General features: G+C 42.2%; 1 protein-coding gene across 2 annotated transcripts in view; it reads right to left on the reverse strand.

Moving 5' to 3' along the window:
• Positions 1 to 5,743: 5,743 nt before the first annotated feature.
• Positions 5,744 to 17,252, reverse strand: part of LOC143934119 (G-protein coupled receptor family C group 5 member C-like) — a 63,853-nt gene continuing 52,344 nt past the window's right edge. For both annotated transcript variants that reach the window (XM_077457439.1, XM_077457438.1), the window contains 2 exons: positions 11,943 to 12,007; positions 5,744 to 7,643 (listed from right to left, as the gene is read on the reverse strand). In XM_077457439.1, coding sequence (XP_077313565.1) covers positions 7,569 to 7,643; positions 11,943 to 12,007 — 140 coding nt within the window. In that variant the 3' untranslated portion in view covers positions 5,744 to 7,568. The remainder of the gene's footprint in view (positions 7,644 to 11,942; positions 12,008 to 17,252) is intronic.

A 17,252-nucleotide genomic window follows, 5' to 3' on the forward strand; every position in this document is an offset into this window, starting at 1 on the left:
TCACCTCCTGTGATCTGAAAAGAAAGCACAAACCTTATCTTTATTGTATAAACTTTTAGTCCCATCAATCTACCAAGAGATGAACAAGGGTAGAAATGTTTGAGGTCCAGCCTGGGTGACAAATATGGCTCTCTCCATAGATACAGACATGAAGTGTCAGGAAGTGTGTCTTTCACGGAATTACCAGGTAAAAATAAAGTTAAAAAAAGTGGAAAAAAAGTAAACAAATACAGCTACCGCATCTGAGGACTGCCAAGCTTCAATATATTACATTTTTGTTTTCGGGTTTACAGACACTTTAATGGCTGCTTTGGATCTGTTTTGTTACTAAACACTTAAAGTGTTACTAAACCCAGGACCCTGCATTCACAATATTTGGTCTCCCACAGTACACAGAACATGGAAATACAATTATTATGGGAAATCTAAGCTGCTAAATACCTTTTCTCATCAGCAGTATATAGCAGTGTTGTGACTTCTATCAGTGTCCAGCCAAGCACTGGTTAAAGCTTGTAGAAGGAGTTTTCTGAGACTGCCAGACCTCTGACCCTCTGTCTGGACAGTGCTGATTGGCCCTGTGCTGATCACATGCATCCTCCCAAGAAAAAAAATACCTCTCTAGCAATACACACAAAACTGAACTTGTGCGGCCTGACTCCATAGACTCTGTGTTATGAGGAAATTATTAGAAGTCAGTGGAAGGAGAGGAGGATAAAAGAAGACAGGATTAAACAGCCTTTTTACACAATGCAGAGGATTAACTCAGCCAAAGAATTAAATTCAAAATACTAACAACTATGTACAAAGACATCCACTACATCACTAGCCTAGTCTCTAAATACCAACCTAATCGTTCTCTTTGTTCCTCTCAATACCTCCTGCTCTCCAGTTCCCTCGTCACCTCCTCCCATGCTCGCCTCCAGGACTTTTCCAAAGCCTCTCCAATCCTATGGAATGCCTTACCCCAATTTGTCTGCTTATCTCCTACTCTATTAGCTTTCAGACGATCCCTGAAAACCCTTCTCTTCAGAGAAGCCTATCCTACCCACACCAAACAACTGTATTTTCATTTTCTCCATCAGCTCACCCCCCACGGTTATTACCCTTTGTTTCCACTTGACCCTCCCTTCTAGATTGTAAGCTCTAACGAGCAGGGCCCTCTGATCCCTCCTTTATTGATTTGTATTGTAAGTGTACTGTCTGCCGTCATGTTGTAAAGTGCTGCGAAACTGTTGGTGCTATATAAATCCTGTATAATAATAATAATAATTAACCCCTTAGGTTCCACAGTGAGTATAACAAGCATGGATTATTGCATATACAGACTGATTTTACTGTTACCGTGGGTTTAGTAACACTTTAAGATCAGGGCTGCTAAGCTAACATTTATTTTTCCCAGCCTTTATTCATATCTGCCAAGCAACATTTCATGTAAATACTGTAATGGTGATGAGCCCCTTAGCACACAGGACATTTTGCCCAACATATTAAATTGAAGCAGGTCTAATTAAGGTCAGAGGGGTGTCAACTGTAGGTCAAATACACCTGTCACTGAATTCTAAATCAGTGGTTCTCCATCCTGTCCCCTAGTACCCCCAACAGGCCATGTTTGCAGGTTTTCCTTTATCCCGCACAGGTGCTTTAAATCAGAGTCAATGGCTTGGTCTTTTGGACAGCTATTTTATCTAAGGGAAATACCTAAAACATGGCCTGTTGGGGGTACTTGAGGACTGAGGCTGAGAATCACTGTTCTAAATGATCTCAGAAGTGTCTCAAGCGGATGCCCATCGACACAGGTCATAACAATTATAACACTACAGAAGATTAGGACCCCTTTAACACTGGGGCGTTTTTCAGGCATTTTTCAGGTGCTTTAGCGTTAAGAAAGCGCCTGTAAAGCGCTTGACAGAAGCCTCATCTACAATCCCAATGTGAAAGCCCGAGTGCTTTAAGAGCCCTTTCACACTGCCAGCGCCCAAAAAACACTCGTAAAGCGCCGCTTAAACTAGCCCCACTTTACCAGCGTTTTTCGAGTGATAATGGGGTGCTTTTAACCCCTGCTAGTGGCCAAATAAAGGGTTAAAAGCGCCCACAAAGCTCCGCTGCCAAAATTGCTTTGTAGGTGCTTTTCAGGCATTTTGCAGGCGCTTCCCATTGATTTCAATGGGAAGGGGCACTTTAGGAGCGGTGTATTCACCGCTCCTAAAGCGCTGCAAAGAAGCTGCTTGCAGGACTTTTTTTGATGCCCCGCCAGCGCAGCGCCTCAGCATAAAAGCGCTCGGGCTTTCAAATTGGGATTGCAGTTGCGGCTTCTTTCAGGCGCTTTACAGGTGCTTTTTTTTTTAAGCTAAAGCGCCTGAAAATTGCCCCAGTGTGAAAGGGGTCTCAGTGTGAAAGCACTCAGGCTTTCACATTGGGATTGCAGATGAGGCTTCTTTCAAGCGCTTTACAGATGCTTTTTTTAACGCTAAAGCGCCTGAAAAATGGCCCAGCGTGAAAGGGGTCTAAAGAAAACCAGTCACTAGTGGACCTTTGTAAATTGAGTTACTCATTCTTTGCTTTTTTTTTTTTTTTTTTATATATTCTCTCCCTGTTAGAGCAGAAGCATCGGGCTGAGTGTCAGGCTGTAATGGCATATTGTTTTCAGCCTCAAGTCTAGTGATAAGAGATGCTCAAAATACAGTCAAATAATGAAAGTACACGAAACAAAAAAAACAAAAAGATTTGTTAATTAATGGATTTACCCTCAACCAGCAGCCCAAATAGAGTGTTACTTATCTACCCTGAGCTCAGACAGAAGACAGTACAGCCTTAATGGAGGGTAGCCTGATATTGGGCTGACATTTCTATTCTGACATTTAAAGTAAAGGCTTAAAGGACATTTAAACCCAAGAAAAAAATGTATATATTGCAGTTTACTTGTCCTTAGATGTGGTGTGTTTTAGTAAGTACAGACAATACCTTGTAGTTTTGCCAGAAATCCAGTGTCCATGCCACTTCCTGTGAGCTAAAGAGAAAGAACAAACATCCATATCTTTCTTTTGTAAACGGCTATTCTCAGCAATCCACCATGTAATGGAGATGAACAAAGGCAGACATGTTTGAAAATCAGTTTGTGACAACCACAGCTGCCTTCATGGGTGGAGAAGTAAGCATTGCCACCCATTAACAGGAAGTGTGTTATTTATAGTAAAATAAAGGGAATAAATTCAAAGAAAACTAATGCCATCAGTAAACCTAAGGACTGGTAATATGCAACACAGTACCTTTTTGTTTTTGGGTTTAGATATGCTTTACCACCCATTTTATGTACACTAACCCAATCATAACTAAAATTAATACAAGGACAATGCTTATCTTGCACATTCAACTCTTTAACAGCTTAGTCATTTTTGCAAAAATAAAGGGGTTCCTTAAAGAGTATCTCCATAGAAAACTCCAAGATTATAACCTCTGCCAAGTTGGCATTCCTTCCTGGATCTCCATTGGAAAGACTCCCTGTGATTTCCTGGCTATTTGTGTCAGAACAGGAAGTAAAAAGAGGTCTTCCCAAAAGGAATACTCACAAATATAAAAGTATTTCCCTTTTTTTCATGGAAAGAGGAATGGTTAGAACCTCTGTTTTTATTTATTTTTGTGTCTCCATCGGGAAGATTTTTCCTCACTTTCTGTCCAGATGAAAACCTATGAGAGGTTCTAATCTATCCCCACTCTGTTCAAAAGATTTTGGCTGGAGTAGAGCACTAACACATATTTTAAAAATATTTTAAAAATAATATTAATGGAGTGTTCACAGAAAAGAACATACATGAAAATGATCTTACATAGATGCATATTCAAGTGCAAGAAAAAAAAAGCCTAACCAGCCTATTTTATTGTCTAAACTTAAAAAGGATCTGCCATATTTGTTCACACATTAGTGGTAAACCTACCTCAAGTACACCTCTGCTAGTGGCCTGCTTTCTGGAGCGATCTCCATTGATAACTTTTTTGGACCTGTTGTTAAATACAGGAATAGTACAGTCGCTACATGTTTCTTTGTAACAATCTTAGAAGTCTGTAAGCAGGTGTTAGTACCCCTTTTAATAAGGTCCCTCCCCTGGAGTACAGCACCCCCCATATATGCTAGAGTGGTAGGAATCTTGGTCAGAGGAGTAATGGGAATAGGATACCCCTGATATACACTATGTAGGTCTGTAGTCTGAGAGGGAGGGTACTCTTCAGGGTGGGCCATAGACACTCTGGGGGAGAACCCACTTATGAGAGATCTGCATGGAGGAGTGTGGTAGAGCTGGCTAGACAGTCAGTGTTTCTGCACTGTGGTGTATTTTAGTGCTGGACATGACGTTATGGTGAAGAATGTGATGTACAGATCTTTTGACATGTTGCTGTTACAGTAAAATTCAGTTAAGTGGCTGTGCGTGTGGACATTCCAATATTTTTGGAGATGGGCCTCAGACCAGGAGAATGTGACTAACTAAGATGGCAGAGTTTCTTCCTATACAGGTATATGCACACCCTATCACACCCTAAGTAAGAAGAAGATAGGTGGTGCCCTAGCCAGTTTGGCAGGAGCTGGCGGTGAATCAGAGCTGCCAACAAATTGATAAAACATCATCTTTAATTCATCTTGGATGATGGCTCAGTAGTCTCAGTTTAAAATGTTTTATCATTGATAATTTTATAATTCTTTTAGTATATTCTTTTATCGAGAAACAATAAGAAACAGAAATATATGGTATAAGCAAAGTCAATCTCACAAAAAATGTATATATTCCAATAGCAGAATAACAAGATCAGATGCCACTTGTTATACTGTATTTGATATATATGCATGCTGTATGTTAGTTTGTAGTGTTGGGAAGGGTTAGAGTCTCCATCAGGTTTTCGTTGCTCTATGTGACCATATAGTTTTCACTTCCTTTTCCAAAGATCATTGTCACTAGGCCAGGAATAAAAGGAAAAACTGCCTGGTAGGAAACCAGTCAGCAATAAATATATTGAACGCCTGGATAAGAGTAGATGCATGTTGGATAGTTGCAGTCTGATATCTAGTGATCAGCATCTTGTCAAATGAGCTGGAAGACACAATGTCATCAATTTACATTTTTCAGGATGCTCATGTCAGTAATATTTATGAAATTATTATTTGGTTGTGTATAGTAAGTAACATGTTATGCCTACTCTGAGTAAAAAAACAGTATACTAGCTTGGTTTCAGAGGCTTTATGTATCACACAACCTCTACTTCTATCTCCTTCTCACTCTAGCACTCTGTGAAACCCTTGGGTTCCTAACAGAGATTGCTAGGGGTTCCTTGAGCAACAAGAGTTTCTAACTTCCAGTAACCGCTGATATTGGTGATCTTTTTAGCTGAATGTAAGGGGCAGTTTTCCCACTGGTCAACAAAAAGTAAGAGTGTCCTCTCATTGACCATTAATATAAAGTGTCCAACTCCCATTGCCCACCAATATATAGGACCACTAAACTAACTATCATATTGGAAGGCACTTTTCCACTGACCACCAATGTAAGGAACACTAAAATTTTCACAGTTGATGTCTCTTTTCTGGCCGTGCCATGATTGTTACTGCAACAAATCTTTCTTATAGAGAAGGGGCGTGTCAAATATGCTAGATCCCTTAATTTTTTGTGTAATAATATAGTTACAACTTATTGGCTATTCAAATGTTCCCTAAGCTAGAGATGTAATAATACAGCAGGGGTTCCCCAAGTGATGAAAATTATTTCAAAGTTCCTTTATATTAAAACATTTGAGAAAGGCTGCTCAACAAACAAAACAACAGCAAAACCAGAAAATACTTTGACTTAATAAGCTCGGATTCCAGCTTTCCACGTTCATGGAGCCCTGATGCAGGGGGATTTTTTCCTAGCACTTGAATCTTGTTGGCTAAGTCATTCCATGAACCTTGTTTATGAAAAGGAATACTATTGTGAACTCCGAGACCAGTAGTGTGGAGCTTTCATTACTCTGCTCATCAAAGCAATAAAAATAAGCATATATGTGTAGACCTAAAAGGATGAATGAAAATAAGGCACAGGTTTTAACTCTTTTCCCACTAATACAAATTATTATATTGTTATATTTGTCCCTGTTAGAGAGCTTTCTATTAGGGCTGGGGAAAAAATTGATTTTAATCTTGAATCGAGTTGTGAGTTCAAATCGATTCAGATTTGAAGAAAATAGTTATTTTTTATATTTTTTCCCTTCAGTGTTTCCGTATCAGGGGTCGTGTCCGGAATGGCACTTGACACTGGGAGCAGACATGTGCATTGTGTCTGAGGCTCTGAGCTCCCCACCAGCACAATCCTCCTATTCTTGCCCTCACACACGACCCTCCTGTGTCCCTTAGCCTCTCCGGTGTGTGACCGTGTGCAGGGGAGAACTGTCAGTCAGCCGCCCGCGATCCCGGCCGTCACGGACTAAGCTGAAGCCATGGCCTCGCCTTAATAATCCTGCCCGCAACTGTGATTTATGTTAACAGTTCCTAGCAGTTAAAATCGATTCGAATCGTAAATCGAGTTTTTTATAAAAATAAAACGCATATTTTTTTTTGGGGGGGGGGTATCGCCCAGCCCTACTTTCTATACGCTTCCTATTTCGGTTATCGCTGTAGCAGGAAGTATGGAAAGTATAGTTTTCCTAAGCAAGGACGCAGGAATAAAAACCAAACCAAGATTCTAACCCTTTCACACTATAGGTCTCACTCCCCTCTTCTTCCATTTGCCGCTTGTAAAGGTTCACCAGAGTTTTCCGTGATTGAATATAGGTGGCTCTCTTCTATGTAAGATTTTAATACAAATTTTCTTTGGTTTGGTAAGAATATGCACAGTCATGGTATGACTTTTCATTTACAAAACACCTAAAGCTTTATGTACACAGTATGCAATTACAACCTCTCCTGAATGATTTGACAGATAGTAACCCACGTTTAAAATGTCAATTTTGCCGCGTTTACATGCTGCGTTTAGCAGTGTTTTGCCACATTTGCGTTTAGAAGCTTTTTTTTTTTTTAAAATAGCCCAAAATAAAAAAAACGCCTGTAAAGAACAAACAACTGTAAACGACCCTGTGTACATGTACTGATAAGGTAACAGAGGAGAGTTCAGGAGCAGTTGAAAAAAAATACCCAACTGCACCTAAACGTCCATTTAACAGCAGCAGTGTACATGAGGCCTTAGTGTCAGAATTATCTACCAATAAAGAGCAGATGTTTGCTACTCACTGTACTCCAAGCAAACATTTGTCCTTCGGAATTGTTGTTAACAGGTTAGTTAATTAAGGCTCCGGGGAGCTGTCTGGCAAGTAGAAAACATAGTAAATCAGACCAAGAATGATTAAATTATAATGTAGCCTGTTCAAATATTCATAGCACTGGAAAAGAAGAATTGCTGCGATGACTTGAGATAAAATTTGTTTTGTCTGCTTCCCGTAGGGTTATATCAGATTCTTCACACCTATATGTCTTGTTCTAAACTCTGCCCAAATGAACTTTATCGGGGTCTTATTGTCAGGCTGGAGGTCTGTGCTGTCAACGTGTCAGAGATTCAAAGATGATATCTCCAAGGCTCCATTGAAATCCGTGGGAGATGTACAGGTATGTGATTCACAGTATCCACTTCCTAAAATCAGAATGATAAAGAATATTGTAATGTATCAGCTTGGAACAAGAAGTGTAATTACAGAAAACACTGAATGATAAAGACTCAGACTGACATCATACTCCAGACACAATTGAAAATTAAGTCTTTGAAGCAGAACTTGACTGGGATATTGTTATCTCTGTACCACCATCTATACTCAAGTGGTGCATGCACAATTGCTGCGTGATCCAATGAGGAGAGAGAGACTCTGGAGAGCTACTGCTTTCATGCATATGGCTGGATCCAGGTGGGGCTCAAGTAAGTATAAAGGGGGACTGGAGAGGGGAGTTTCACTGAGAAGCTTTTTTGCCTTAATGCATTAAGGTAAAAATTCTATCTTTAGAAACAATTTAATAATAATGATTATGTTCCACCTGCCAGTGCCAACCAGTGCCATCTGTACTGAGGACATTAAGTGTGTGGCAGAGTGACAGGAGCAAGCAGGGGAAGTGGAGTGGGTGAGTTTATGAGATGAAAGGAAAAAAAAATCGGCCTATAATATCGGCCGCAAACATCGGCATCATATATTGGCCAAGGGCCACCCCAATTTCTAAATATCGACATCGGCCAGAGAAAAGTCCATATTGAGCACTAAAGAAACACACCTGAGTTTTTATTTGTGCTGATTGTAGGGGGCCAGCTTAGCTGAGCTTATCAGTCGATCTCTAATAGGGAATGTTGTAAATTCTAATTTCAGTGAACTGCAGAGATGTCAGCTGAAGGTAATAACATATTAATTCCTAATGTGCCAAAAAACAGTGCAGCGCTACTTAAAGCCATGCATAATTTGTGAACAAGAAACTGTGTAACTACAATGTATTTAAATATTGCACTATTGAATAAATACAATAATAATAATACTCAAATGTAAACATCTAAAATGAAAGTTTATGTGAAAATATTTGATTGAAGAGGATCCTGCCATAAATCAATTCACCAAACAGTGCAAACAATGATGAGTGCTCTCCACCACCTGTTTCAACTCATACCAGAGACAAATCAGCAGTTATCCCCTCTGGGGAAATGATGACACCTGGCGTGCTATAGATTACAGACCTCCTTTGGATAAATGGCTCATTCCTACACCTTAATAGGGTTCCAAGAACCCGATTGTTTTGCCCAAAAGAGTGGTTATATGTAAAGGTAACATCTAGTGCTCTGTTTCCAAAAGATTTAATGAATCTAGTGTTTTTTTTTTAATAGCTAATTAATCCTTTGGATAACCTTGAGAGTATTGGCAGGCAGCAGAGTATTGGCCTGCAGCAGAGTATTGCACTGCAGTGGCTGGCAGAGTATCAGGCTGGGTATGGAGGGATGGCTGCTAACATCCGACCTCTTACCTCCACTGCACAGATCAGTACAGAGAGGGGAGAGAGAAACCGGCGTCATGTCATGACGCCGGTTTGTTTACAAGTGATCGCTCCATCGGAGCGATCACATTGTAAACGCCTGGGTGTAGAAAGATGGCCGCCGCTTCGGAGCTAGGCCGAAGCCGCTGCCTCTCCTAAGGCCGAGACCGCGGAGCGCTCCGCGGATCACGGCATGTGCGCTCGGATCACGGATCGGTGACGATCCGTTGCACACCTAGGGACGGCGGCACAGAGGGGGAGAAGAGAGGGAGACGGCGACACGGAGGGGGAGAAGAGAGGGGGACAGTGGCACGGAGGGCAGTGGTAGATACTAAGCACTGCCACCACTGTGACGCATCGACACCCTGCACGCATGTCGACGTATTTTCTTAGTTGATTACGTCGACACGTCGTGGCATCTCTAATATATATATATAGTTTCATAGTTTCATAGTTAGTAAGGTTGAATAAAGACACCAGTCCATCCAGTTCAACCTGAGTGAGTGTCTACCCCTATTCCTGTACATTGCACACTCACATTGGTCCCTACCCTCAAGGAGCCCACAATCTAAGGTCCCCACTCATATACTAAGGCCAATTTTGGACAGAAGCCAATTAACCTACCTGCATGTCTTTGGAGTGTGGGAGGAAACCGGAGTACCCGGAGGAAACCCACGCAGGCACAGGGAGAACATGCAAACTCCAGGCAGGTAGTGTCGTGGTTGGGATTTAAACCAGCAACCCTTTTTACTGCTAGGTGAGAGTGCTAACCACTACACCACTGTGCCGCCCACATATATATAAAACACACTGCCCTTGCAGTGACTGAATATCGAGTAAACACTGAATATATAGTCTCTGCTAAATGCAATATATAAGCGTAAGCAGCCTTATAATCATTGGCCAAAGGTACCCTGCCTTTGGCCAATTATGGCTCCCTTAGCAGAGCGCACTGTGGCACTGTGATTGGCAAAAGCATGCAGGTCAGGTGCATGCTTTGGCCAATCATCATACAGCAATGCACTGTGATCTCGCAGTGAATTATGGGGCATTCCACAATGCTCGAAATTTCCCACAAATGCCCCATAATGTTTGCTCTTCAGCGAATGAGCGAACACCCGATTTTCAACCCGAACTTATGTTCGACCTGAACATCAAGCTCATCCCTATTAAGGAGCCTTTTTTCCAAAGGAGGTCTGTAATCTATAGCACACCAGGTGTCGTCATTTCCCCAGAAGTGCTGATTTTTTTCTGGTATGAGGTGAGCAGCCTGGTGGAGAGCACTCATCCTTGTTTGCACTGTTTGGTGAATTGATTTATGGCAGGATCCTCTTCAATCAAATATTTTTCACATGAACGTTCATTTTAGATGTTTACACTTATGGATTTTAGTATTATTGTTATTGTATTTATTCAATAGTGCAACATTTAAATACATTGTAATTACACAGTTTATTGTTCACGAATTATGCTTGGTTTTAACCACTTAAGCCCTGGACCATTTTGCAGGCCAAAGATCAGAGCACTTTTTGCGATTCGGCACTGCATCGCTTTAACTGACAATTGTGCGGTCGTGCGACGTGGCTCCCAAACAAAATTGACATCCTTTTTTCCCCACAAATAGAGCTTTCTTTTGGTGGTATTTGATCACCTCTGCGTTTATTATTCTTTGGCTATAAACAAAAAAATAGCGCCAATCTTAAAAAACGCATTATTTTGAACTTTTTACAATAAGCCTTTATTGATTGGTTTGCGCAAAAGTTATAGCGTCTACAAAATGGGGAATAGATTTATGGCATTTTAATTAATATATTTTTTTTACTAGTAATGGCGGCGATCTGCAATTTTTTATCGTGACTGCGACATTTTGGCGGACACGTCGGACAATTTTGACACATTTTTGGGATCATTGGCATTAATACAGCAATCAGTGCGATTAAAAATGCATTGATTACTGTAAAAATGTCACTGCCAGTGAATGGGTTAACAGTAGGGGGCAGGGGAAGGGTTAATGTGTATCCTATTTTGTGTTCTAACTGAAGAGGGGATGGGACTGTGCAGGGAAAGGAACAGATCGCTGTTCATACTCTGTATGGACAGACGATCTGACAGTTCCCAGCTCAGAGAACTGTTCCCCGTGTGCCCCGAGCGATCGCGTGAGCACAGCGACGATCGAGACCGACGTAACATAACAGCGATTCGCGCAGCCAAGCCATGCTGCCACAGTACAACTGTGGTGGCTGCTCGGCATGCGGTTAAGCAGCGCAGCACTGTTTTTTGGCACATTAATAGAATTACTATGTTATTACCTTCAGCTGACATCTCTGCAATTCACTGAAATTAGAATTTACAACATTTCCTATTAGAGGTCGACCGATAAGGTCAGCAAAGCTGGCCCCCTACAATCAGCACAAATAAAAACTCAGGTGTGTTTCTTTATTGCTCGATATGGGCTTTTCTCTGGCCAATGCCGATATTTAGAGATTGTATGCATTGCATTTCTCCATTTAAGTCAACTGCGATGCACCCTACAGTATTTCACTGTAAATGCATGGTAGTACATATTGATTCATACATGCATTTTTCAGGTATTGCTGGTGTGAACAAGCCCTAAATATGCAATACACTAAAGCGGAGTTTTACAAGATCAAAGGTTGTGTCTGATCAATGCTGTATGTGACATGTCCTGTAGGGGGCACTGTTCTATTACTTTCTATCAAGGAATGAGTATCATAGGTCCTGGATATTTTCTGCCACTATCTTTTATACATCCCCTAATTCAAAACTTTGACAGCTGTAATCTTGTTGTGATGTGTGTTTAATGTATCAGAGGTTTAGTCACATCATAGGCACAATTTAACAACAGCTTACTAGCACAGATTAATAGCTCAATAAGTAGAATATAATGGTCCTTTGAGGCTGTACTTACCACAGGATGTAACGGCAGAGTGGGATAGAGTCCAGTGTAGTTACTGTATGGAGAAACCGGCTTGTCTGGTGAAAACAGATGCAAACAAATAAAAATTAATAAATGAATGCATACATTTTATTTATTTCTCAAAATACTAAAATGGATTTATTGACATCTGCTCAGAAGGGGCTTAGCCATTTTTGCATGCTCTGTTGGAAAAAGTATAATAATAGTTGTATATTTTACAGTGTATTTCCGAATATTGCTCTATTGTACAATTTTGGTAGGAATGGCCACATTTAAACAAAGCTGGCAAGCCTAAAGCAGTACTAAACCTAAAAGCAAATATAAATTGTATTAAATCTTTCCAATTCATTGGCTGCCTTCGTTTTCTTTTTTAGGCTTTCTTTCTGAGACAAACCATTTACCACTGAGAGCAGTGCTTATAATAATTAGCTTTTATTTATTCATGTAAAATATTTATCCCAAAAGGAAAGAAAATGTTTGCTGTAACTGATTATAAAATGTTTGCTGGAGTTTGGCTTTGATTTGTTAGTGTATCTAAACCTGCTAGTACACCTAGAGGCGATTCAGTTCGCATTGTGCGCTATACAAGTATTTCATTCATTCATTCACCTAACACTTCCCCCAGGGTAGCAATGCTGCTGGCTGCTGTGCCTCCTGTTCTCCTTCAACTGGAGTGTAGGCCCTCTAATACAGAATGTTGGTTACTGGTTAGATTACCAGGTGAAAACAGAGGTAAAACAGCCTAGCAAAAGAGAGAAAATGCAGCCACCACATCCAATGATTGGTAAGCTGAAAAATATTGCATTTTTGGTTTTGAGTTTAATACCACTTTAAAGTGTACTGGAATATACAGAGCCAAAAATCTCTGTTAGTACATATAGTAAATGTGTTTACGGGGGTGTCAGTGTTTGAAGTGTATATGTATGCGTGGCTGGGTACAGAAGGAAAAAGCAGCTGGCATTAGAAGGTTTTTTGAAACTTTACTCATTTAAAAGAGTTTTTTGTTTTTTAATACTCATTTGTTCTGGCCTCCATTCCTGGAATAATCAAAATATGGTAAAAAAAATTTACTATTTTGATCATTCCATGCACCCCTAGGGATACCCCAGCTGACAAGAAGCTGCCTGTAAAACTTTACACCTCACCAACTTCTCTCCTGGCATTGGGTACAATGTTCCAGCCACACTTTTTGTCCCTCCTTGTCTATTCCTGGAATCTTTTCTCTCTTGTCAAGCTACAGCCACTGGCACAATCTTCACTTCTGACACTTCCAGGTGTGTCGGACACAGGGCCGCTGATAGGGCAGTACAGCCAGCCCTCCTGTAGGGGGACCAAGCGCTGTCACTTCAGAAGAGGGGCCCAGGAACCTGCAGAGCACACATCTCTCTCTCTCTCTCTCTCTCTCTCTCTCCAGCTGCGAGGCATCTCTGCCCAGCCATTTCTATATACCATGCCTAAGGTCCCTTTATACTTCAAATAGCAGTAACAAACATTCCTGCTCACATTTTCATTTTTTTTTTCTCGTTTTTCGCACATAGGGTAACCCATTCACTTGAATGGGCTGCCATATATGTGACAAACACATCATAGAGGCTTTAGAAACTTTTAAGGCATGCAGCTTTGCCACATGACAATTGCATGGCATTTTAGTGATTTGATTTCCTGGGGGCCCCTGTCAGATAGGTTGTAGGGGGCCCCGTGATTTCTAACAGTGGCCCTGGTCGGACACTTTGTCCTCTGATGTCTTCCTCCACTGGCCCATACATTACTACAGAACATAATAGTTGTCAGTGATCTCTTACAGCAAGTCCTCGCTCCCGTGCAGCAAGTATTCATTCCCATTTCTGTGCAGTAAGTGCTAATTTTCACACATTGGCGCCTACACGTGCGTTCCCACAGGTCCTGGTGACCGATGGCCTATTTAAATATATTCCTAGTTCCTGAAAGTCTTACCTTGTTCCTGACCCGGCTGTGCCTGACATCTCTCTTTGATCACCCCTGCCTGTTATGTCTGATGCTTGCTTGTGTTACCAACCTCTGCTTGGACTTCTGACCACAATTCCACCCTCTTAACTTGGTACATAACTGCCAGCACATGACTTGACTTCTGCCTGTTCCTTATCTTGAACTTGATCCTGATCCTGCATTTGTTTGCCTGGCTGCTGCTGAGCATAGCTTATGAACAGCCTCCATACTGCCACTGGAAGCACTGCTGCTCCAGTTACCTACTCCAGCTTCCGGCACCTGTGCCCTTCCACTGCCCTAGCAGTCCCTGTCTCCACTACTACCCAGATAGCAAGCAATTGTGCTGCAAGTTTGAAAATGACTTGCTAGGCTATTGCTAGTCTTGCCAGGCTTCACAAGTTTGCTGCACAATTGCAGCAATTCCCCATTGCATGAATCCAGATCAATTTTCTTTTCAAACATTCTGCAAGTCTGCTACAAGTTCTCATTCAGCTATGTTGTGCAATAGTCATCCCACCACAGGGGTCACTGTGGCTGAATTTTCATACTGTTGACTTGCAGAGCTCTTGCTGTAGATTCACCACTTTGTTCTTACTAGAGACTTGCCATGCAGATTTACTAAAAATTGGAAAAGTGTCAACTAGAACTTGTTCTTCAAGTGTTCTGCAAGTGCACTGCCCTGTACACACGGTCGGACTTTCTGATGGAAAATGTACGATTGGACTGTGTTGTTGGAAATTCCGATCGTGTGTGGGCTCCATTGGACTTTTTTCGTCGGAATTTCCGACACACAAAGTTTGAGATCTGCATCTAAAATTTTCCGACAACAAAATCCAATTGTTTAAATTCCAATCGTGTGTATACAATTCTGACGCACAAAGTGCCACGCATGCTCAGAATAAATTACGAGACTAAAGCTATTGGCTACTGGCCTCTTTATAGTCCCATCGTAGTTGTTGTATGTCACCTCGTTCTGAACGATGGGATTTTCCGACAACTTTGTGCGACCGTGTGTATGCAAGACAAGTTTGGGCCAAAATCCGTCTGAAAAAATCCGAAGGATTTTGTCATCGGAATGTCTGACCGTGTGTACTGGACATACAACTTGCCAGTGAAAAAATGTGCAACAAGTTAACAGACTTACAATTCGTGCACACACCCACTGGTCTTGGCGCCTAACGGAGCCAAAGCTTAACAGGGAGGAAGGTTTCAGGAATGGACGATGGGACAAGCAAATATAAAGAACCTTACTTTAAAGTGGTTGTAAACCCTTACATATACCCATTGAAGTGACTGGCCTCAGTTGATACAGAGATTAAACAAATCCTCCAACATAAGGTGTACCTGTGTAACTACAGTCATCTTTTACCTACATTCATTCAAAGTGAAGAATTTACACAGGATTTCTCAGTTCTGAAAAGCAGGGGGCAGGTAGCTGAAATTACATCAATGAGGAGAGCTCTGAGAGCTGATTGGAGGGAAGGGACACACCCCCCTGCACACAGAATATAGGTATAGAGTTGAGGCTGTCAATCACAGGCTGTGCCCTCCCCATCACCATTTTTCTCTTGATGTCAGGAAAACTCATCAGAAATGACTCATATTGCTAGCAGAGGAAAGAGGCAGCAGACAGAAATTACATTTGGTAATACATGTCTCTGGATTGAGACACATACACACTATACAGGGAAATGCTTTGTTCATACACTGTTTTGTCAAAAGTGTTGGGACACCTGCCTTTACTCACACTTTAACTTTAATGGCATTTCAGTCTTAATCCATAGGGTTCAATATTGAGTTGGCCCACCCTTTGCAGGGGCACAAGGCAAAGTACATAAAGACATGATGAGCGAGTTTGGGGTAGAGGAACTTGACTGGCCTGCAGAGTCCTGACTTCAAGCCGACAGAACACTTTTGTGTTGAATTAGAGAGGAGACTTAAGCTAGGCCTTCTCATTTAACTGTCACGTACCTGGGTATATTTGAACCAGGATGTTCCTGGTCCCACAGCTGCAGTCTTACTTTATGTGCCACAGAGGAGCTCTGGAGTTTTTACCTATGTTCTCTTAGTTTGATGCAAAAAGGATATCGGGGAACTCAGTGGCGGCTGGTGCTCAAAATGTTTGGGGGGGGGGGCACAAACAAACTGGAAAAACCCCATCAATTGCAGCCTCACCTTACCATCAATCGCAGCCACTGTGCCATCAAACTCAGCCACTGTGCCCATCAATTGCCACCACTGTGCCCATCAATTGCCGCCACTGTGCCCATCAAATGCAGCCACTGTGCCCATCAATTGCCACCACTGTACCATCAAACGCAGCCACTGTGCCATCAAACGCAGCAACAGTGCCCATCAATTGCCGCCACTGTACCATCAAACACAGCCACTGTGCCATCAAACGCAGCCACTGTGCCCATCAATTGCCACCACTGTGACATCAAACGCAGCCACTGTGCCCATCAAACTCAGCCACTGTGCCATATCAAATGCTCTCACTGTGCCATATCAAATGCTCCCACTGTGCCATCAAATGCCGTCACTTTGCCTCATCAAATAAAGCCACTGTGCCCCATCAAATAAAGCCATTGTACCCATCTTATGCAGCCACTGTGCCCATCGTATGCAGTCACTGTGCTCATCGAATGCAGCCACTGTGCAGCATCGAATGCAGCCACTGTGCCCATCATATGCAGCCTCACTGTGCCCCATCAAATGCAGCCTCACTGTGCCCCATCATATGCAGCCTCACTGTGCCCCATCAAATGAAGCCTCACTGTGTCCCATCACATGCAGCCTCACTGTGCCCCATCAAATGCAGCCTCACTGTGCCCCATCAAATGCAGCCTCACTGTGCCCCATCGAATGAAGCCTCACTGTGTCTCATTAAATGCAGCCTCACTGTGCCCCATCAAATGCAGCCTCACTGTGCCCCATCAAATGCAGCCTCACTGTGCCCCATCAAATGCAGCCTCACTGTGCCCCATCAAATACAGCCTCACTGTGCCCCCTTAAATACAGCCTCACTGTGCCCCATCAAATGCAGCCTCACTTACTTACCTTACAGGCAGCTCTGCTCGGGCCGTGCGTTCCATGGAACTGCCGACATCACTTCCGGTTTCCCTCTGGACAGGGAAACCAGAAGTAACCTCTTAGCTTGAACAACAAAGCTCCCGCCCATGGTAAAACTATGGGCGGAAGCTGTTCATCGCTTTGGAATGTGCCGCTAAGCAGGTCAAAATCCTGCAAATGAAGCGCCTCGTATGAAATATCGTGATTGCATTGATGTAGTGCTTCCCATAGTGCACTGTGTCCGGCGCTAGAACACAGTGTACA

This window comes from Lithobates pipiens, unplaced genomic scaffold, assembly GCF_037356315.1.
Source record: "Lithobates pipiens isolate NorthernLeopardFrog02 unplaced genomic scaffold, aLitPip1_a1.2 Scaffold_27, whole genome shotgun sequence".
Lineage (NCBI taxonomy): Eukaryota > Metazoa > Chordata > Amphibia > Anura > Ranidae > Lithobates > Lithobates pipiens.